At 44.3% G+C, this 22,450-nt stretch overlaps 2 protein-coding genes across 4 annotated transcripts; both read right to left on the bottom strand.

The window, feature by feature from the left end:
• Positions 1 to 9,333: 9,333 nt before the first annotated feature.
• LOC129181820 (bromodomain-containing protein 1-like) lies at positions 9,334 to 18,465 on the bottom strand. The gene is made up of 12 exons (XM_054777470.1): positions 18,162 to 18,465; positions 14,292 to 15,676; positions 13,949 to 14,105; positions 13,728 to 13,856; positions 13,507 to 13,635; positions 13,099 to 13,411; positions 12,228 to 12,977; positions 12,020 to 12,149; positions 11,811 to 11,941; positions 11,345 to 11,439; positions 10,943 to 11,097; positions 9,334 to 10,773 (listed from the first exon to the last, which is right to left on the bottom strand). The coding sequence occupies exons 2-12, from the start codon at positions 15,656 to 15,658 to the stop codon at positions 10,602 to 10,604; spliced, it is 3,528 nt and encodes a 1,175-aa protein (XP_054633445.1). The 5' UTR covers positions 15,659 to 15,676; positions 18,162 to 18,465; the 3' UTR covers positions 9,334 to 10,601.
• A 189-nt stretch (positions 18,466 to 18,654) lies between these two features.
• ftsj1 (FtsJ RNA 2'-O-methyltransferase 1) lies at positions 18,655 to 22,178 on the bottom strand. 3 transcript variants are annotated; one of them, XM_054777471.1, is made up of 11 exons: positions 22,115 to 22,178; positions 21,614 to 21,767; positions 21,479 to 21,548; positions 20,969 to 21,071; positions 20,702 to 20,780; positions 20,473 to 20,525; positions 20,341 to 20,394; positions 19,972 to 20,074; positions 19,788 to 19,871; positions 18,970 to 19,073; positions 18,655 to 18,894 (listed from the first exon to the last, which is right to left on the bottom strand). In XM_054777471.1, exons 2-11 carry the CDS (start codon positions 21,732 to 21,734, stop codon positions 18,733 to 18,735), a joined length of 933 nt encoding a protein of 310 aa, XP_054633446.1. In that variant the 5' UTR covers positions 21,735 to 21,767; positions 22,115 to 22,178; the 3' UTR covers positions 18,655 to 18,732. The 3 variants fall into 3 exon arrangements, with proteins under 3 accessions (XP_054633446.1, XP_054633449.1, XP_054633448.1); XM_054777474.1 differs by having other exon boundaries at positions 21,614 to 21,751; positions 22,115 to 22,158; XM_054777473.1 differs by lacking the exon at positions 22,115 to 22,178 and adding an exon at positions 21,853 to 22,081.
• Positions 22,179 to 22,450: the final 272 nt, after the last annotated feature.

Here is a 22,450-nt window from a genome sequence, read left to right as displayed (position 1 = left end):
TCTTCTAATCTAATCTAATCTAGTTCTACCTGTCCGTATTTTGTGTTCTAGTTCTAAGTTTTTACGTTGTGCGTGTTCAGCTTGTCTGCAGTCTGTGTATCCTAGTGCTGTGTGTTGATGTTCTGTATGTCCTCGGTCTATGTGTTCAAGTTCTATGCGTACACGTACTGCGTCGTAGTTCTGTATCTATAGGTTGTACTGTTCTAGTTTTATGAGTTCATAGCCTTTGTGTTCTGTTTCCCTATTCTGTGCTATGTGTTCCAATTCTAGGTGCTATAGATCTGTCATGTGTACTATTTGTTCAGCTTCTATCCATCTGTGGTCTGCGTTTTAGTTCTATGTGTTCATGGACTGTGTCCAGGGTCTATGTATTCTACTTCTATGTGTTCATGTCCTGTCACTCCATGGTCTGTGTAATCTACTTCTACATGTCCACAGTTGTGTTTCACGTGTTCTATGCGTTCTAGTCCTATGTGTCTACATTCTGTGTGTTCAAGTGCTATGAGATTCAGTCTATGTGTTCAGTTTCTATGCATCTGTGGTTTATGCGTTCTAGTTCTATGGGCCCATGCTATGTGTTCATGTGCTGATGTTCAATGTCCCTGGTCTATGTGTTGTAGTTCTAACGTGTCCATAGTCTATGTGTTCATGTGCTATGTGATTAGTTGTAGGTGTCCATGCGCCATGGGTTGATATTTTTTTAGACCGTGTGCTATGTGTTCTAATTCTATATGTCCTGGCACTATGTGTTAATGTTCTATGTGTCAGTGGTTTGTTTGTCCTAGTTCTATTAGCTCATTTGCGTTATATTTCTATGTGTTTATGTTCTATATATCCTTGTTGCATGTGTTGTGGTTTTTGTGGTCATGTCTATCTTTCCTAGTTCTATGTGACCATGCTCTATGCCTTTTATTTCTTTGTCTTCACATCGTGTCTGTGGTCTGTATGTCCACGTCCTTGTGTTCTTGTTCTAGGTGCATTTACGTGCTATGTTGTTGTTCTATGTGTTGTATTTCTGTGGCCATGTTCCATATGGCCATGCATGCTATGATGCTGAGCTACGAACAGGTTCTTCTCACATTAAAGGGAAGAAAAGGACCACCACTCAGGTGGACTATGATCAGGTCTTGCTGCAGAGAGACTCCATCAGCCTCCCCTTCCATACAGGCCCCCTCCCCCCAGGTCTTCTTTGCAGTGAGCAGCAGATGAGAGGATCAACCAGCTGTGAAATGGGCGTGATGATTGCTCAGAGGCCGCCGGTCCATTCTCACACACGTCAACTCTTTAATAGAACTGGAGGAGGAGATTAACCCCCCAAACACCCCCATCGTGTTTAAGGAGCATTCTGCCAAAAAGGAAGGAAATCTATTTGAACTTTTAGTCCAACTTTTCCTCTCACGTAACTTCATAAAGTCATCAGGTGTCAATGAAAGTCAGCATTAATAATAATAATAATAATTATAATAATAGATCGGATTTTATCACGCTTTTCAAGGCACTCAAAGCTCTTCACAATGAAGTGAACCCATTATTCACTCACTCCTCAGTCACACCCTGGTGTGTGGTAATCTACATCTGTTACCACAGCTGCCCGGGGGGGGGGGGGGGGGGGGGGGGGGTCTGACGTAAACGTGGCTGCCAAATCGTGCCTCCGGCCTCTCCAACCACCACCAAACATTCATTCATATTCATACACCGGTGTGGGCAGCATTGGAAGCAAGGTGGGTGAAGTGTCTTGTCCAGGGACACAACGACAGTGACTGGGTGGACGGAGCGAGGATCAAACCGCCAACCTTCCAGTTTCTGGAAGACCTGCTCTATCTCCTGAGACACTCTCAGCATTGTCATCAGTATTTAGAGTATAACGCTTTGTATATCTTCATGCTGCAAATTACATAATTAGCGTTATTATCATTATCATTATCATTACCTCAGCACAGGCAGGAAAAGTGACAAACTGGAAGTGAGCTTTACACAAACAGTAAAATGGGCTAGTAGTTTTTGAATGATATAAACAGTGGATAGCCAACACACACACACACACACACACACACACACACACACACACACACACACACACACTTCATTTGTGCGGCGTTGCATCTCAGTGATATATAATTCATCATATCACAAACCTTTGTGAGTTCCCAACAGGCCAAGCGTCTAATGAGTTTATTCTTGTTAAGTATTTATACCTCTGTACAGCCTACACATTTTTAAGAATAAAATATTATCTTTACACTGTCAACTGTTGTCAACTTCATTTAGGCAGTCCAAACTTTTTTCCACCGAGGGCCGCATAATGTGGGAGGCTGTTTTGATATTTTATTTTGTGAAAAGGCTAAAACAAATCCAATATGCTAATAGGTTATACAGTGGTGCCTCTGTTTTCATGATTCATTTGTTCCAAAAGGTTAGAAAAAACAACTGAAGCATACAAAAACTGAGGCAATTTTTCCCACAGGAAATCATGTAAATCCAATTAATCTGTTCCAGACACCCAAAAATATGAACAAAAAATACATTTCATAGGGAAAAATGTCTAGTTTTACATCAAGAAAACAATGTGAAATCATTTTAAATGGCAAAAGTCTAGAACTTATTTTTGATGCAGACCTCCCGTACATCCTGGCGAGAATAAACTCAATAATGTCTCTCACCTTTATCAAAGTGCTGACTCTCTTAACTTTCTTTGGCCCCATGGCGGGTTATTTAGCATTCGCACTCAATAAAAAAAATCATGGCGTGAGTCAGCAATGCGTAGGGTACTTTGTGGAACCATACAGTACAAACACACTGGTTTGTTACATGCAATCCTGGACAAAAGCGAAGCAAAATTTTGGCGACAATTTGATGAAAACGGAATCATAACTGGGTAGTAGGACAACTGAGGTTTGACTGTATTCCATTTAAAGAAAAAAACAGCTTGCATGTTAGCTTGTTAGTATGTGTTATTAACATCAACCTATCAACTTTTTCTTCTTACATTACAGCTTTTTGCTCTTATTCACATTTTTGTTGTGGGTTTTTTTTGTAATTGTTGTTTAAAATGTGCGGCAGGCCAATAAAAAAAAAGTTGCGTACTGCAAATGGCACCCAGTCCCACACTTTAGACACTTTGGACACTTTAGTCATTAAAAAGTGACAAATGAAGGCCCACATCATGTGAAACATTGAGCACTTTTTCAGACAAATAAACATTTACACTGGAACATTTGTAGTCAAACAGCCTTGAGGTGGTTCTATTAGAAATGGATTCTGTTTAACATTCTCAGCGGTAAGCAAAGATGGAGGATGATCAGAGGTCACTGGGTGTCAGCGTGGTGAAACCAGCGAGGAAGAGGAAGCGCTGGACTGCAGGCTCCGGGGCGCTTGTCTTATTAGCGCCTCATTAACGCTGGCGCCAGCCTCAGCAGGCGAGAGCTAATTAATTACTACCTGGCGACGGCTGGCCTTCTGATTGGTTCATTAGTCTCCTGTCAGTCAGCGAGGCTCGGGCCAGCTTGTTGTTAAACATGAGGCATGAAACATCTTCTCTGTTGGCTTCTTAGCGAGTCAGTGAGCACAGATGCTCGGTTAACCAACGTGAGACACATAAGAGGTCTGCGGTCATAACAGTCAGAGTGGAGTTGATGACGATTCAAATACTGTATATTGTAATATTTCATCATAATACATGCGTCATATGACACTTTTTATGTATTTATCTTCTTTATCCATTCATGTTCTATGCTGCTTATCCTCACTAGGGTCGTGGGTATGCTGGAGCCTATCCCAGTTGACTTTGGGTGAGAGGCGAGGTACACACCCTGGACTGGTTGCCAGCCAATCGCAGGGCACATATAGACAATCAATCATTCACTCTCACATTCATACCTATGGACAATTTAGAATGTTGGAGGAATGTGGAACGGAATGTGGGAGGAAGCCAGAGTATCCGGAGTAACCCCACGCACAGGGAGAACATGCAAACTCTACACAGAGATGCCAAATGGAGATTCGAACCCAGATCTTTCAGATCTCCTGAATTACTAGGCCACCGTGCGGCCCGGATGGCATCATATGCTGTATATTATAACACCCAATTTACCCTATTTCCTTGTTCTTTGGTGTTTAGGAGTTAATGTGGGTTGTCAAACTACCTCATTTGCGCGTTACTGTCAACTACTGGGCTGAAGTATGGAGCACAAGTTTGTCAGCAACCAAAAACATTTAATAATAATAAAATAAAATCTGCAAATTAAATTGTACGGTTGCCAACTTCTATAAATAAGGGACAACTTGTTGTCAAGGCCAACCAACCCACCTGTTTTGTTTTTTTTTGCCTCTTAATTGTCTGAAGAAAATGTTGTACTATTTGACACAAACTGAATTTAATTGGATGCCTGTTTTAGAGTAATAGTAATACATACGTGACAGCCGTCGTAGCTATTGTGATTCCCTGTGGGACAAAAACAAGCTTCAAGTAAACCGCATTGCTTGTTTTTTTTAAAGACAAAATGTCACTGTGGTTAAAAAAAAAGTCACATTTGGAGTTACATTTGGAGTCTGTGGACCAAAGACTAGGAGGATAACTATAGCCAGCTAGCTAGCTGCCGACAGGCAAAATGTGTAAACAAGGATGGCAGAAAAGTCTAACTTCAATGTGATTCAAACGTGAGCGCTGACACGCTGGCATCGATAGGCTTAGACTGACAACTAAGCTGTCGTCAATTGACCACCGGTATCGACTTCACCGAATATTTTTCAATCTCATGCTGATAAGGAACATATCTTGTCCCAATTCGGGACGCATACTTTTATCTGGTCGCACATGCCCGAGTAGATGAAAAATTCACTAGCAATGTCTCATACTTTAGTCGCAAAATGCGACCACTTAGTCGCACTCTGGAGCCATGTACAGCAGTTGCCCCCAACCCCCAGGCCGCGGTCCGGTACCGGGCCGCACAGGAAGAAAAAATCATTTCCATTATTTCATTTTTTAAAATGTTTTATTTTGAAAAGTGGCCGGATTGTCTCTGTTCCATCCGTCTCACTTGACGCATGTCAATTGTGCGTGTGCTAACTTTATCTCATGCCGCACAGATAGACTACTACTGTATTTTTACCATTTTTCTTTCACCTCATATTTGATGTTATTCATGTCTTAGTTTTACACAACACATAATAAATAAGATAAACTAGTACGCTATAATGTACTACCGCGAAATTAAATTCACTTGTGAACAAGTGCCAAGTGGTTTGGAGGTTTGTCCATGTTATTTTGGGAATGTCATTTCTGTTTCAATGAAAGGAAATGAGCCAAACTAGTGGAGAAAAACTGTACGTCTTAATTCAGCCTCTGAAACCTGGATAATGCTCCTGTGTCGAGGCACCAACATAAGCAACACCGGCTCGCTCCTCCCCCCTCAAACACCGCCAAGTGTGACGTGCACCTCCCAAAGAAATCTTCAAGCCGCAGCAATGTGGACGGTAAAGGCTGTGATTGGTTATCTTGTAGTACATTATTTCCTCTGTGAACGCCTTCGCTGATTTCGGATCAACATTTGGAATAAAAATGACTGTTGTAAAGCATCGATTAGTTCCAGCTGCAGTAACACTCCCCTTCTCTCTTTAATTACCATTGTTTGCTCGCCACGAGGAAGTCCAAAGTGCGACCCAGGGCCATTTGCAGTCTGTGGCTCATTTTTTATATGTAGCGCTTCGACTAAACAAACATGGGAAAAAGAGAGTAAAAGGCATTATGTAACAAGAAAAAGCTGACAAATGATAATAACAAAGTGTTATTATTATATATTATGTATAACAAAAATAAAAAATAAAAATGTGTGTGCCGCAGTGCATCATTTGATTTTTCTGGGTTTTTTTTCTTCAGCACCTTCGCCTTGAAAAAATTGCATGAACAGACCTTACTCAATTTTAATTGAAGACCCCTCTTATATTGGATTTCATTAGATGGTGTACTTCATTACGTGACCAGTTAACAAAGATGATAGGTGTTTATTTATAAGGATACTGCATTGGTAATTATTCCTTACGATCTCGCCCACAGAGACCTTCTGGAAAGGTTTCCTGTGGTGCTGACGTGCTCAGGAGGCCCAAAATATCTGCTGCAAATTGGAGGATGATGATGAGTCAGCTGTAAGATGTGGACACGAGGCTGCATGGTACTCTCTGAAGCAGAATTCAGTCACAAAACCCTAAATTGTTCTGATTTAGGAAGGTTTTTTGGCATAGGGAACAACATAAACTGTTCCAAGGTTAAACTGTGGCCATCATTGAATCTTGAAGTGTTTTCAGTATCATTATTACGTGTCATTCAAGTGTAAAAACAGGTGAAGCAGTGTTAATATTATCCGATGTTAACTTTGCAGAGTGAGCTAGAGTACGCTGATGCTGGACTTACTGCTTTCAGCTTACTTCTCATCATTTCCTGTCTATTGTCTTCTTCTCTTCTCTCCTCCTTTGTGTCTTTACATCCAACATTTTGGTAAAAGGGCATTTGACGTTTGACTTTTTGGAGATGAAACTGATCACTCAGGTATTATGAGCTAGGGCACCACCACCACCTAGTGGTCAGAAATAGAGGTACATTCAAGCAACCAGAACATTTTAATGTGCTTTGTAATGCACGGATTTACTTTAAATTATGAGTGATATTAAGTAAAAGTGATTAAATAATAATAGATAGTTTACATCCACTCCCCAGCTAACGTATAACGAAAAAGAACGTTAGTTTATGGTTCCCCAATGGTTCGATAGAACCAAACCAAGGGAGCACGTTGTCTAAACGTTCTCCCCTGGTTACATGGCAAACTGGCAAGGGTTAACGTTCCCTAAACCAGTGGTTCTCAATTATTTTCTGTCATGTAAAAATGTTAAAATTAACAAACTTCAGCATATTGTGAGTAACCAACATAAAAAAATCTGCCATTATTCACAAATAAATGATAGACTTCTGAATTCAAACTAAAATCCTGAATCTCTGACAAGGTATATAGGGCTATACAGCAAAAATATTCCTTATTTTTGCTGTATAACAAAGTCAAAAACAGATTTCTGTACCAGCGGCTCTCATACAAGAATAATGCTTGCAGGCATCAGTATATTAGTAATAACTAAAACAACTAGGCTGCCCTTATTCACCGTTGCAGTGTCAGTGAAATAAGGTTGCGATGGGACGTTGTATCTGGGTTCCAACAAAGCACGAAAGCCCTGCTTCTCCACAATCGAAAACGGCCACAAATCCGTTCGCTAAAAGTGTTTGAAGCAGAAACACTTTTCCGAGTTGGGTGGAAAATTAGTTATCACCGACTCAATGGTTCTCTGGTTGGCAGCAACTTCAGCTGGCTGTTTTTCCGCCTGATTCAGGTGGAAATGTGCTATGTGGTTTCTCATACTTGTCGTGTTCCCAAAATATTTTAAGCTGGTTTGAAAAAGCTTGCATATTGTATGGCTCTTGTCCAGCTCATTTTTACCTTCAATTACGTGAAAGACAAAGTTCTTCCATACACTCGCTTTAAATCCAACGGGTGCGGGTCGGAGTTTATGCTCAGCCATTTTGGTAGCGTCTTACACTTAGGTGCACCAACATAAACTGTCTGGACGGCACTTCCGCTTTCCGGCTTTTTGCTCTGTCAGCATTGATTATTGACATTTATGAATCGATTAATAATCATCAACGTCCACATTGCGATGCATCTATGAATCAGTTATTTCCCCCACCCCTAATATGCATGTGTGTTTGGAGGTGGGAGACAGGGAAAACAAACAGGCAGGGAGAGGTTTCAGTCTGTGCATTGGTTTCAGCACCTTGGCGCATTTGTTCCATGGAACAACGACATGAACGGAGTGAGCCCTCCTTGTCAGTCATACAGTCTCTTTGTCTCAGTGGGTGCAGGCGGGGCTGCAAGAAGAGTTTGACATAGTAGAAACAAATTTAGTAGATGGCAATGTATTGTAATACATTTTTTATAATTTTTTTTGGTACTTTTCTTAAAAATAATGGTCAAATCTTGTCTCGTCTCGTAGACACAATCTCGTGTATTGTCTCATGTCGTGAACTGAGTGTCCCGTGACACCCCTACTAAGCATGCAACACTGTTTCTTCAAAACTGCCACATTAGTGACCCTGACGTGATCCAAAGTGGGACTTTGAAGAAACACACAGCTCCAAAAACTGGGGACAAACATATAAAACTCTGTGTATATTTAGGTGTAGTACACAGAACAGGAACAGAACAGGCAACATGCACACGCAGTCTTTCCGTCAGATGCACAAAGGATTTTGTTGAATTTTGAGTGGAGATGATGGAAACAGATGAGCCTGTGCATCTAGACTCAGCCATCTCCCCTTAAAGCATCCCATGCACGGCTCAACCACAGCGCACGCTCATCTGATTAAAAAATGTGTATATTCGTATATGAATGTATTTATTCAGTGAATATACATTGTCACCTGAGAGTATAACATTTTTATATTTAATATTTGGTTGGTTATTTTTTTACTTCGTTATAATAAGATACCTGCGATTGGCTGGCGACCAGTCCAGGGTGTACCCCGCCTGTCGCCCGAAGTCAGCTGGGATAGGCTCCAGCATGCCCCCGCGACCCTAATGAGGAGAATCGGCATAGAAAGTGGATGGATGGATAATAAGATACAGTATACATAAAATAAATAGGAAGTTATGATGCTAAGTTTTTATTTCATTACATTCTAACAAAGTGAAGTGAAATAAAAATCTAAATGAAATACACATTTATGTATTATTTTGTCCTTCTAAATCAACTGTGTATAGGCTACGCATGGTGTGAAGCATGCGTGCCAATGCCCATGGATTTTTAGACGTTTGAATAAATACGTACGTGGGAAGTGGCAGACGCACAATTGTATGTGAATGCATGGTTTATACATTTGGCCTCTGGTCTTTATTCCACAACCGCCAACAAAGATTTAAACAACCAAAAACGCCCAAAACCCCCCATGTCCCCGAGAATCGCAATCTCAATTTTAAGACAACGCGATTAACATTTTTTGCAGAATTGTGCCTCCCTATTGTAAATATTTTTGGGACACCCTGTATCGAATTATACAGTACAATAAGTATCTGCTCCCCTTCCAAAGTAAAGTTTCAACTTTGTGTATATTTTCATCAATAAAAACAAAAAGGCCACTAACATACATCGTCATCATATATAATCATGGGTATGGATAGGCTGCAGCGTACTTGCGACCCTAGGAGGACATGCGTTATAGAAAATGGATGGATGGGCAATCAGCTATGAACTATAATATTATATAAAATACATAAATAAGCTGAGAATTAAGTAAAGCAGCAGACACAGTCAGTGATTCAATACATATTTTAATTTTTCAGTGTTTTAGTATAAAAAAAATGCCAGCAAGTCAGCTGGTTTCCACTCCCATTGACTATGACTTTTTTTTAAGTTCCCAGAAAATCAGCTAATGTACCAAAGCTATTTACACACAACCACATCCTGGGTGGGGAGGAGGGGAAAAGGAAGTCTACCCATCACTATACTGTATACCCTTTTCAAAATAAAAGACACACACTATTACCTCAGGGCTAGTTGAAATGGAAAAAAGCAGCTGAGGAAGAGGAGTGTGCTCCAGCTATTTTCTCACTATAGTCTCTCCATAAAGTGATGCATATACATGATCTGCTTTACAATAAATAAGCACAGGCACATTCTTCTCTATCCTGCAGCTGGAAAAAACCGTTTGGGCATTTTACAGAAGACTTGAACGCCTCACGGTGCACTCGCACACGCACGCGCACGCACACACACACACACACACACACACACACTCACTCACTCACTCACTCTAAAGGCCCAAAAACACTAAAAGAAAAAAAAAACCTAATGGGGAAATGGTGAGAGGCAGATTTTTTTTTGGTTTTGTTGTGAACGACACGCCGTTTGAAACTACGATCGCATCTCTATAGTTTTTATATAAATATGTACAAACAAGTAGTCCTGTAAAAAACATTCAATATAAAATAAAGACAAAATTAATGCCAAAGATGAGAAGTCGTAGCTTGACCAGTTAATAACTTATAAAACAAGAAGGAAAAGTTTGATACAGTATGAAAGATAGCACCAGCGGAGGACCGCGTTGAATGTCCGACGTGTGAGGGAGTGAATAAATTAGTGTCAGGCCGTGTTTGCTTTATTTACACCAGCTGCTGCTCCACACACGCACACACACACGCGCGCGCACACACACACACACACACACACACACACACACACACACACACACACACACACACACACACACACACACACACACACACACACACACAGTCGTGGCAGTGATATTGTTGCAGCAGCCTTGCAGCACATATGAAGAAGTCAGAGGTCAAACTGACACATTCAGTGGCCACGGCTTCACTTTCTTTGAATGAGTCTTTCTCCTGCCAAGTGAGTCGTGTCGTTGCATAGCTCTTTTGACAAAACAAAGATGGCGGCTACAGTATTTCAGACGAGAACGTTGTGCGTACGAGGCACGTCTCTGCGGCATTCCAAACAAAACGCTGACGAGAAACAAAGGACAGCAAGAGTGATGCACGACGCATTTAGTCGTCGCTTGGTTCTAGCCCACTGATGCCATTCAGGTGGTTCATAGCACGGTCGAAGGCAAGCTGCACCGACTTCTGCAGGCTGGAGCGGCCAGACTCCAGCAACTTAAGCCTGTCGAGTGTCTGGTCGATCCCGAAGGGAGCCATCTTGGATCTAGGAAGCCATTGCCTGATGAGAAGGAAACAAGAGGCATCAAGAGACCTTGTGATGCTAATGAATCCATGTGTCAGTGTGCAAATTCATCTTGGTTGTAAACTGATTTTCAGTCTGATTTGAAGTCAGGACCCAACGTTTTGTTGTGCTAGAGATCATGTGACTTGCTTGTCAAGTTGCTCACCAGCTGCGCTTGCTGTCGAAGAAGTGGACGAGGAAGAGTTTCTCGGCGGACCTGAACTGCATCCGCTCTCCGGCTCGGAGCACGTCCTGTGGTGGGTGAGGAAGCTCCGCCCCGTTGTACCGGCGCCTCGTCCTCCGTGCTCGGGGGTCCATGATCTGGGGAGACATTGAGAAGCGGGGCAGAGTGAGTAAGCTTGAGAGTCCAAGGTGGAGGCCGCAGAGGAGGAGGTGGAAGTCCACATCTGGAGGAACAAGCATGCAGACACGCTGGAGCAAAGCATCACGACGATCTGAAGGTTCCCGCAAGGCCTTGACAACTAATCACAAGCTACAGCACGCACAATGGCACAGGGGCTGATGGGTAATGACACATGGTGGCACAGAGTGGCTGACTCTCACTCACCAGGGCGGGATAGGAGGGATATCCACTACATTTAGCCCAAACTAGCTTAAGAGGCTCCAGAACAAATGGGAAGGCAGCGGAGGGCTTCCACGCCTCTACAGGAACAACACAAGTCAATTACGAAGGATTCACTGCAACAACACACGAGCACACCACATACACGCAGAGGAAGGATGCTGACTGACACGGGTTTCAAGAAGATGTTAACTCTCATTGAGAGGAACAAGAAGATTGTCATTTGCCAAGCTGGAATTTCACCTTTGACCTTCACTCCAACAGAGACATCTTCATCATTGTTGTTGGCCTTTAACGCTGTGGTAAACGTTTCCAGAAATCACATCTCCCCCTTAAAATTCTTGTGACCCGTTGTCTAAATCATGTGTTAGTCTGGTCAATAGAGAAGGAAAGAGCTGACCAGTTCCAGCCTGCCACACACTCATCAGACATCACTCAATGCTCCGCTCACCTGACGAGACCTTTACGGCCCTGCTCAACTCTGCATTCTCAGTGCGGGACGACAGACTGCTTTTGTCGTCCATGGTGTTGCGTCGAGCTGCAGCCTGCCGCCCTTTGGCATTTTTCGAAACAACAACAGTGCTGCAACAAAGGAAGGGCGCTGTGTCAGTTGTGATACCCGATGGACCAGAGAAGACAAACACAAAGGGGGGGACTCACCTGGTTCCTGACAGAATGCTGCCAGCTGAAGAGATGCTTGACTCGGAGGCGCAGCGTCGACGAGGCTCCAGCAGACGAGGTGGTGAGACATCCTCATCTTCCTCCTCTACCACAAAACCGTTGGCTATCCCTGCAGAGCCAAAAAAGAAGTAAGTGTTGGGCTGCTTGTTGGAACGACCTTTGTTGACGTGTTTTCGGGAGGGCATACCTGTGCCCAAACGCTTGATTGGCGACTCCTCGTCTTCCTCACAGTCAACGCTGCCACTTCTCGTCCTCTTCTTCGGCAAGAGGAGCGTCTCCAGTCGAGGAATAACCACGGACAGGAATGTTTTGGCCCCTAGTGGTGGCAAAGGGGACACCTCTGGGATCTTGGGGGGTTTCTGTGGACTGGTGCTTTTGGACTTCCTAAAGAGGATGTTAGTCCTTTGGTTGCTGGCGCCAGAGGCTTCAGTGGAAAAGTTGCCGTTGGGTAGCAGTGAATCAGGGAGGTGCCCGTTGAGCTTGTCATAGGGCACTGAGGTAGTTGAGGTAGACGTGCCATTGCTATCCAGTTCCATTGGGGCGTGATCCACTGGCTTTAAGGAGGGTGGCTCTAGGTTGGTAGGCAGGCCTTCTGGCTGTGACGATGATAGCAGCTCTAAAGTTGGCGGGTTTGAGTTCTCCTCTAGGGCACACGGTGATGCTGGAGGTTCAGGTAGTGGTTGCTCTGCTGGCTGGGCGAGGGCTGGACCATGTGACGGGTCAAGTTCTGATGCCACGGGTAGTGGTGGCGAATGAGACGTCTTCAGACTTATTTCACTACGAACCTCCATGATAGTCTTCTTGAGCAGTTTGAGCCTCTTACTGCGAGATGGACTGTTCTTCATCGCCTTACTCAGGTCCAGCTTCTCCAGCAGCTCCTTCAGCTGATCCTCCAATGGCGTCAGCTGGCGGTAGGTGGGGCTCAGCAGGCGGTCCACTAGTCCCATAAATCACAAGGGTTTATATCTTACAAATTCTTCAAATAGATCATATTTGACACAACATGGTAACAACATGCTCATTATGCATTCTTGTCACACGATGCTAAAAGGACTTACCGTCCTCCCAGGAGAAAGGGGGGGCCGGCTCTATTTTCGGTGCCTCAGCCAGAAGCATCCCGCTGGGAAAGTCGAAGCCGATTCTCTCTGCCTCTTTACGGGCCCTGCGGAGGATGGCCCCCCCATGTTCCTGCATCCTCTGAGCCACCCTGTAGAAGAACGTGTCCTTGGCGTTGTATTTCATGCAGTTGGCGATGACGAGGTTGAAGTCAGCCTCAAACTCATCCATGCTGCGGTAGTAGTGGCCGTCGACACGCTTCCTCATGGTGGAGAAGTCCATTGGGTTCTTGATGTGGTCCAAGTAGTCCGGAACCTGCAGGATGTGTTGGCATATTTTTAATTTATGATGAAGCAGTGGACATATTCAAGTTAAGTTGAGGTCATTAGTGTGGGGGTCTTGTTCCTCACCTCCTTGGTGCTGACGGGCTGAGCGAAGACGTTGTACTGATCCTTTTCCTGCAGCTGACTGAGCACTGCTCTCAGCAGAATGTTGAAGGGGGTCAACTGGACCTCCAGAACAGACTGCTGCAGCTTCATCTGGTGAGGGAGCACATTATGTCATGACATAAGAGCAGGTATCATGCACCAAGTATAATCTTTGTGATATTCTGACGGTGCAGGGACTCTACCTCCTCTCTCTTGAGCTTCTCTCTCTTCCTGATGAGCTCCAGCAGCAGGCGAGCTCGCTCCAGGTCATGTCGGAGGCGATGCCACTCCTTCAGCTGCTCCTTCAGAGCCTGGTTGGTCTCTGTACGATCCTGAAGGAAACACATGGCGAAACCGGTTAAAAAGAATACGTTGACAGATAAGGTGATATTACCTAAAACGGTCATGTCTCTGCGCCACTCACCGCCTGCTTGGACTTAGGCACCTGCGGGTTTGCCTGCAGGCGACGGATCAGCGGTACGTTGTTTCTGGACTGCCTCTTCAGGACCCAGTAGCTCAGCACCTGTTCTGCAAAAGGACGCTTCCTCTGAACAGCTACCTGGTTCAGAATGGTGTCGAAACTGACGCACAGAGACAAGGATGCATCATTCAACACTGGATCTATCATGATGGAAAGACTTCTAATGAGCTGAGGGGAAAACGGACACTGAGTAAAAGTTGGAGAGGTCAAGTTTCAGAAATACAGAGATTATCACTTAGGAGTGAGAATTCATAATAAATATGACAGACTCCGTAATCTTGCCTACCTTGAAGCAGTGATACTGGGCCTGGAGTTGCTAGGAGCCTCAAGATCAGGTTCAGGTTCTGGCTCCACTCGTTTACTCCTCTTCTTCTGCCAGGACTTTGCCCGAACCTTGCCTCGTCTGTTGCTCTTCTTGTGGCAGGCGCCATTTTTCGGGTTTGGTTGCTCGTAGATGTTGAGCGGCCGGCGGTCACAGCCTTCAGGCGTGTGGCTGCAGCAGTAGGCAGTCTTTTTCACTGAGAAACTGGCAGCACCAGACGTTGTCACCTCCTTGACAGGCTCCATTTTCATGAAGAGACCAGCCTTCTGGGCGCAGCTGACGTGAAAGGCGGTGTAACAGTTCATCTTGTCGCACTGGATGCACGCCCCCACCCCTTTCTCCTTACACAGGTAGCATGTCAGTTTCCAGCGGGCGGGCGGGATGTTGCGCACACCATCAATGGGCTCGATGAATACTGTATCAGAGAAACCAACCTCAGGCACCCACAGGGCACAAGCCACGTGGCCCCAGCGGTCATCATCAGTCTTCTTTAGGGCGCCGCCTCGGTTGGGGCAGAAGATGCACTTGGCAGGCTGTGATGGACACTGAAGGCAGGGTCGGCACAGCCACTGACCTTCCGGGATGTACGGCACGCCATAGCACTCCTGATGCACTGCAATGTTGCAAGAGTCGCAGAAGAGGATCACATTACTGTCTGCTCCGTCTCCGTCCATGCAGATGCAGCAGACAGCATCCTCGTCAACTAGCGACTGCAGGTCGCTCTGACCCTGCGTGGCCAAGTACGACTCCTTCTCAAAGCGGTCCATAAGGAACTCAAACAGATTGTTGGACACCTGACTGATGCCCTCACTCTTCCTCTTCTCGTTGAGGAGCTCCAGCCAGGCGTAATCCTCCTCGTCCATGTCATACTCCACCTCCTCATCCAGTTCCTCTGCTGTCCGCTCTGTGTATTTGTAGTACGCCGCAGGCCTTTTTGGAACCACTGGTAGATTGTACTCCACTGTTCTAACTTTAGGTTCCAGCAGGCCACTGGGGCTAGTATGGCTGTCACCGGGTGGTGGCGTCAATGTTGCGTTCTTCTTCTGCTGGTTGTTTTTGAGGCGCACAGACCGCACCAGGACCTGCTGGGGCTTCTCACTGTTTTCTTTGTTGCTGTTGCACTCCATGATCTCCTGAGCCATGGGGTCATCATCTGTGATGATGTCCAGCTTGTCGTAGATGCTCAGTCGATGGACACGGCCATCCACCTCCAGTTCCACCATCCGCTGAGCCTGCGCGTATGTCAGGGTCTCACGGTTGGGCGACGGTTTGATGGGCGAAGACTCTCTTTTCAGCGCCGCTGGGCGCTGATGTCTAGCTTTCTTCTTCATGCTGACTCCGTGAGGACCCTAGAAAGCAGAGGAGTAAACTGTTGAGTGTGTCTGTGGCCCAGTAGCAAACACACAGTGAAGCCGACATGTCCCAGATCACTATCAGCTTAACTACTGAGGGCTGTCCACCAATCGGGTTGGGGGAGGGGGTATCTGTAACCATAGGAACTGTTCAGCTGTGTGCATTTGCAACACGGATCAGTGTTGTTCTTACACCTGGACGACAACGACCACAAATTCCTAACACTCAGGTTTCCTCGGTGGAACAGGAAATCCTTGCTGCCTTTGCATCCTTTTTCCTTCATTAAAGCATGTGTTTCTCTCCGGTGCAGACGCTGCTTTAACACGTAGCTCACTTTCAGGTCTCTAGATTGCGGCTAAATGGTCGTATTTTGCGACTAAAATATTGCGTATACATTTTTTTGATCGACACATGTGCGACCAGATAAAAGTACACCTGTACAAGGGCTGCAGATTGTCCCTTATTGTCGTGACAATGAAAAGCAGCTTGTCACGGTCTAACCCAATCAACGCTAGCGTGTGTGATTGCTCACATTTCAATTGCATTCGATTGACTTTTCTATCATCTTTGTTTACACATTTTGCTTAGCTCTTACTTTCTTCTGTCTCGCTGGCGGCAGCTCGCTAGCTAGAGTTATCCGCCTAGCCTCTGGTCCACGTACTCCAAATGTGACTCTTTTTTTTTTAACACGGTGACGTTTTGTCTTTAAAATAAACAAGCAGAGCTATTTGTTTGGAGCTCATTTTTGTCCGACGGGGATGCTACCAGTGGCTGTCACGTCACGGGTACGTGGTAACTTTTTTAAAGTGTCACTTAACAAACTTGCTCTTGCTCTCTCAGCTCTGATTTTGAGTTGCTCACCAAAGAATATTTGTTTAAACTCTTAGTATTTTTATAACTCGTCAATTCAGACATTATGCCTATATTTAATGACCACAAAATAGCATAAAGATAAAGACCACACAGTCTGAGTGGAGATGTGCTTTGTAAATAAAGTATTAATCCAATGTTGCCAGTCATATAAAAGGCAAATAGGTCACCCCTTTCTTTTGGTCAAAGTACCTTTAATAATGCTGGAAGTTGCATACACCGGTGTTATCAAAAACCTGGACACTCAATTGATACTGTTTTATATCATCCTGTTTAAGCAGGACAGATTTCTATGAGAAAGATATTTAAATTGTTATTTCATTTCATTTTGTTAACTGTTCAAATTTTAACAAAAAAATATGTTATTGAACAATTAATTTCCTATACATTAGTATTACTCAAACAGGCATCAAATTACACAATTAAAGGCAAAAAAAAAACCCCAAAGCAGGCGGGTTGGTTGGCCCTGCCAACAAGGTGTCCCTTATTTACTTTCTGCTCCTCACTTCAGCCCCAGTAGTTGACAGCAATGCGCGTTAGGGGCCACTGTGCTCTTAGTAAACAAGTTAGTCTGGAGGCCTGATTTTCTTTGGCCCAGATCAGTTGATTTTTTTAAACTAAATTTTGTCCTGAATAATTTCAAGTCAACCAATCAAGTGAAACAAAAAGCTTAAACAAAATGAAAAACTATTTCCCTTTTTTGATAACTTTAATAATGACATGAACAATCTAGCAGGCGGACAGATCAATTTATTAAGGCCACCACGTTAACGCAAAGAGCTAGTTCAGTATTGCGTAAGTGCAGTGTCTGTCACATGGTACAGTCTTGCTCGGCTTCTTAGGTTGTGTGCATTATTGACCCTAACCCTGAGTACTTTAGGTGCTGGATGTGCCCTAGATCCCAAATTCATAACAAATGTCTAGTGTGGTGTGAGCAGTGGCCTGGAAGCCTGGAGGGTTGGATTTAGGTTAGTCCACGTACTGCCCCTGTGTTTTTATCTGTCTCGCCATAAAGGCCTTAAAAGAAATTGGAGAAGTGCATATCTATGCAGCAATGCTGCGTTTAGACTGGTAAGATTAAAGCTGAATGTGGAGCACAGAGACGTTGACATTCTGGCTGGAAGAATGAAACAAAGACGCCGGGAGCACAGCACCTTCACGTCGAGCCTCCCAGGAGCTCATTCAGCTCGACTGCAGCTGCTGATCTTTTCAGACTGGCAGTGGTCAGACGACTGGTAGCCGCGGCTAACGTCCGCTCTGCTAACGCACATCGCAAAAGATGTTTGGTCGAAATTGCGCTCATTTTTCGTCACATGTGCAATTGTAAGGTATTTGCAGACGAGTTGATTGCGTGTTTTATAAGACGAAAAGTCCACACAAATGTTTAAATAAATGCATTAGGGCACCCCGTCCAGAGTTGGCTTGCTAACTACGATTAGCCTGCAAGGGTAGAGGGGGAGGAAATATGGCGTCTAACACATCAAGAAAACTGCCTGGGCTTTGAAAGTTGTTACATTCTCAGAGATGTGTGACTTGTTTTTTACTACAACCACATGTAGTATCGGCGCCAGTATCGTTTAAAGTACGATTTACTAGCATTGTTCAACTTACCTCAGTATTTTCAAGAACTGGGCTTATAAGAGGAGCAGCAATGGCGGCGCGGCCTGCGGAGCGAAGCGGCAGTTAAATCCACATCCAGTCCGCTCGTCAAACGGCTGCCACGGTTCGCGCTGAACCGAATGAACTGTGAAGGTGGCCGGCAAGTATCCAGGGCGACAGGGACGTTTTGGAGGAGTACAATTCCACCGGAATGGATCTCGATCGTTAAAGACCGTTGCAGTGCTCCGCCGCTCAGGCCGAGCTTGTCTTCCCCAACAACAATGCGGCTGTGACTCCTTGCGTCATGACGTCACACGTACGAACCCAAACCGGGAAGTGGAGATACGACAGTTCCACAACAGTTGCACAAGTCTTGACTGTGAAAAGTACCCTTAAGCCTAAATAAAATATAAAACCGCAAGTAGTGAAATGTTTAACACTATTGTGATCAACAGTGTCTTCAAATATCTTTTTTTGTGTAAAAAATAAAATCATTCTTCGCTGTAATACACATTTATTGTGCACTAAAACACATTTAAAACAATATTAGCAATTAAAACATCTTATAGACCCGTCTGCCAGGTCAGTTGGAGTCAACCTTGTCTTTGCTCTGGTTTGGACACACTGATGGAGAATCTCCTCTGGATAGGAGGTTGTTTTTGCGGAGGTGGCAGGCCTGCTGGTATGGGGGGCTGATGGGTGGTTGGGCAGGCGGTGTGTACTGGTAGTCCTTGCCAGCATCCAGCTGAGGAAGAGGGAAAAGGGTCAGTGCCTTTTCAGGTTTTTGAGCATTACTGTTGGTCCTAAAATATGTCCTCACTTGCAGAGGGTAGGTTCTGTCTGAATCAAAGGCGCTCAGGTCTCCACATGCCAGGAAAGGTACGATGACACGGTTTGGGCCTTGTAACTGGTTGAAGTCCACATCTGGTTTAAAAAATATACAGTAAAGAATTATTGGAAGGGTGGCCATCACAATAATGGATTACATTTATAATTGATTAGATTTATATAGCACTTTTCAAGGTACACAAAACGCTTCACATTGAACTTCACTCCTCAGTCACCCACTGGTGGTGGTGTTAAGCTTCATGTGTAGCCACAGCTGCCCTGTGGCAGACCGACGAAGACGTGGCTACCAATTTGCACCTACGGCCTCTCCAACCACCACCAAACATTCACTCACATTTATACACCAGTGTGGGCAGCACTGGAGGCAAGGTGGGTGAAGTGTCTTGGCTAAGGACACAACATTAGTGACTGGGTGGAGGATCAAATCACCAACCCTCCGGTTTCTGGACAACCTGCTCTACCTCCTGAGCAACTGCTGCACACAACACTGTGGTGACGCCCCCTACTGATGTTACATGGAATGTTGTATAAATGTTTAAATGCCTAATGATGTATTCAACACCCAGTACACAGTCTAATGAGATCCAAAACAAAAAGTCAGACTGTACAAAAATGACAATTTATAACTGACACTATCAGAGAGCTACATATGTTATATGTTTATTATTATGCTTATACAACTGTACTGTACTGAAAACTGTAATGTCATGGTTAGCTTTTAATCACAATGAGATAGGCATGTCCGACTGGTGAGTGTGTATTTGTTTACAAAAAAATGCTGATAGTTACCATAAGAGTGATCCAGCAAGGGGTTGGACATGTTGGGGATGTAACCTTCTGGAGGACAGTAATTCTGGCACACCACAAACGCTTCTACACACGAGCAGAAAGATATGTAGTAAAATACAGCACATTTTGTAAAGTAAGCAATTCAAATCTTTGCTTGCAGTGTTGGGGAGTGGTTGTGACTGACCAATACTAGAGTTCCTGCTGCTTCGAGGTTTGGCACATGTCACACCACTGAAGAAGATTTTTAGCTGAGAGTACAGCAGAGTTACATCTTTTCCTCGGAAGATCTGCGGCAGGCCAAACGACGACAGGTTAATACAGTCCACTGTGCTATTGCACACAACATATCCCATTGGAAATGATGGAAATAGAAACAACCTGTTCTGGGCCAAACTGTGGACATCATAAAGCCTTTATTATATGTAGGCTACAGGTCATGTGTTAAATAACATTTATTTAGAGTGAAATCTACATCCATGTCCAGTGAATTATTGATGTAATAAGATGGAGAGTGCTTTGAATAAACAATTCAATAAAAGTAAGCTCAGCTCACCTTGGCCACAAATGTTCCTCCTGGTTTAAGGACGTGCGTGGTGATGTTCAGCGCCTAAAGAGAAAACAAAGAAAAGCAGTTAAATTGACATCAAGACTACCATGTTGATAAAAACACAACATCACCACTCACAGCCAACAGCAGCTGAGCCTGAATGTACTCATCCACATCATGGAGCCCGGTCACTATAGAAATACGGGAAAACAATATATCCATCCATCAATTTTCTGTACTGTTTGTCCTCACTAGGGTTGGGGGTATGCTGGAGTCTATCCCAGCTGTCTTCGAGCGAGAGGCAGGGTACACCCTGGGCTGGGCGCCAGCCAACAGCAGAAAAAAAAAAAAGGGGCAAGCGTCTCACCATCTGGAGCACCGTCACACACCACCAAGTCTGCTGGCTGACCCTCAAAGTGACGAATGATCTCCTCAGCTGTCGACACCTGAGACAGAGATGAGGTGACATCAGGCTGATGTTATGTGATGTTCTAATCCCAATCTTTGCAGGAATGATACAGGAAATAATCCATTACCACAAATTCAGTGCTGCTGTTGTGGCAGATCAACTAACTAAAAAAAACTAGACAGAATGGGTTTAGAAATTCAGTGGAATGTTGGCAAAAGTCCCCACCTTTGTAATGTCTCCTTGAATCTGCGTGACTCCTGGAAGAGGAGCCATGGCCTGCAGGTCCACTGCCACAATCTTCACCTCTTCACATTTATCCTCACGACCCCTAAACATCAAAAACAATATTAGAAAGATAACATTTGAATCAGGGGTTGCAAACCTGTCGATAGCTATCGACCAGTTGATCTTAAGGACTTTGCCGCTCGATCCCAGAAATATTAGAAAAGATAAATGCATTATTACTCAGTGTCCTCAACTCCCGGAGAGTGAACAACAGACCAGTCAACAGGCACGCTTCTGAACTGAACATGCCTGTACGCCTCACCAATCTCCACACACGCAACCCGCCAACCCCGGCCCAGAGCCCAATCCCGGAAACTCACTCGCCCCGCAATTCACAAGCATGACATTCACCTCTCCTGGACCAGGAGTCTGGGGCTCAAAATGGTTGGTGAAATTAACCAAAATGATTGGTGAGGAAGATGTAGAAGTAAGTGAGGAAGGGACTTTTACCTTAGTTTTCGACTGAGAACCTGACTCCAACTGCCAGGAGCTGCACAGAGATCCACAGCTCTGTTCACACCTAACATTGACACAAACACAACGAATTCATTGATTTGGCTGTATGTTCAATAATGTCCATCTCACCTGTAAACAGGCTGAACTCTTCATCCAACTGCAACAGCTTGAAGGCACTCCTTGCTCTCCATCCCTCCTCTTTGGCCAGACGGTAGTAAATGTCCCGCTTGTCTTTGGACGAGCGACCCATCCTGTTCTCCGAGTCCTCTGCCGGGGTAGGAAACTATTAAACAGTATGATATACAAATCATTGTTTATCGGTGTAAATTAGTGACACGTTACATTCCATAATGTACAAACATACTAACATTTGACTCGTTCTCTGATAGCCGATGTAAACGCCGACATTTAGTAATTCTTACAGTATATTTGCTAGTAGTTACTATTGCACGAGCGAGGGGTAACACGTTAAAATGACTCTTTTGGCGTTCTATGAGCTCAAAAGCTCGTTGTTTGGCGTCATCGACAAATAGCTGACGATCCTATATCTAATCACAATATACTGTGTTTATCACTAACATGACATCAATAAACACACGCCACTGAAATATATTAAAACAGTTTACTTACACTGCAGCAGAAACGCGTTCACGTTGTATTCCGGTAAAAGGACCCCTCCAAAAATCAGGTGCCCTGAAAGCGCCTGTTCAGAAAGAACAGCCACCGAATGACAAGAACGGGCTTAGTATTAGTTGATACTGTTGCGACTAAATAATCACGTTACAGGTAAGTACGGGCTAATTAAAATTATTAATGTTACGACAAAATAATCACGTTTCAGTTTATGGCCTCCATCTTCTAAAACCTGACAAGAGATACTTATATTTAAAATTTCTGTATTTCCACGTTCTGACACTGTATTTAATTAAAAAGTCTGACAACAGGAACACACTTTTCTTACAAATG

The sequence above is a fragment of the Dunckerocampus dactyliophorus genome, chromosome 5 (genome assembly GCF_027744805.1).
Source record: "Dunckerocampus dactyliophorus isolate RoL2022-P2 chromosome 5, RoL_Ddac_1.1, whole genome shotgun sequence".
Lineage (NCBI taxonomy): Eukaryota > Metazoa > Chordata > Actinopteri > Syngnathiformes > Syngnathidae > Dunckerocampus > Dunckerocampus dactyliophorus.
Note: the sequence above shows the minus strand (reverse complement) of the source record. Positions and strands in the feature narration are given on the sequence as shown.

What these genes read in the sequence shown, in the direction of transcription:
- LOC129181820 (XM_054777470.1), bottom strand. Translation starts at nt 15,658, where the DNA reads ATGAAGAAGAAAGCTAGACATCAGCGCCCAGCGGCGCTGAAAAGAGAG. An exon ending in TGCCTAAGTCCAAGCAGGCG is followed by an intron (nt 13,857 to 13,948) that starts GTGAGTGGCGCA and finishes TGTTTCCTTCAG; the next exon opens with GATCGTACAGAGACCAACCA. An exon ending in GGCCGTAAAGGTCTCGTCAG is followed by an intron (nt 11,440 to 11,810) that starts GTGAGCGGAGCA and finishes TTGTTCCTGTAG; the next exon opens with AGGCGTGGAAGCCCTCCGCT.
- ftsj1 (XM_054777471.1), bottom strand. Translation starts at nt 21,734, where the DNA reads ATGGGTCGCTCGTCCAAAGACAAGCGGGACATTTACTACCGTCTGGCC. An exon ending in AGAGTTCAGCCTGTTTACAG is followed by an intron (nt 21,549 to 21,613) that starts GTGAGATGGACA and finishes TGTCAATGTTAG; the next exon opens with GTGTGAACAGAGCTGTGGAT. An exon ending in ACAGAACCTACCCTCTGCAA is followed by an intron (nt 18,895 to 18,969) that starts GTGAGGACATAT and finishes CCTCTTCCTCAG; the next exon opens with CTGGATGCTGGCAAGGACTA.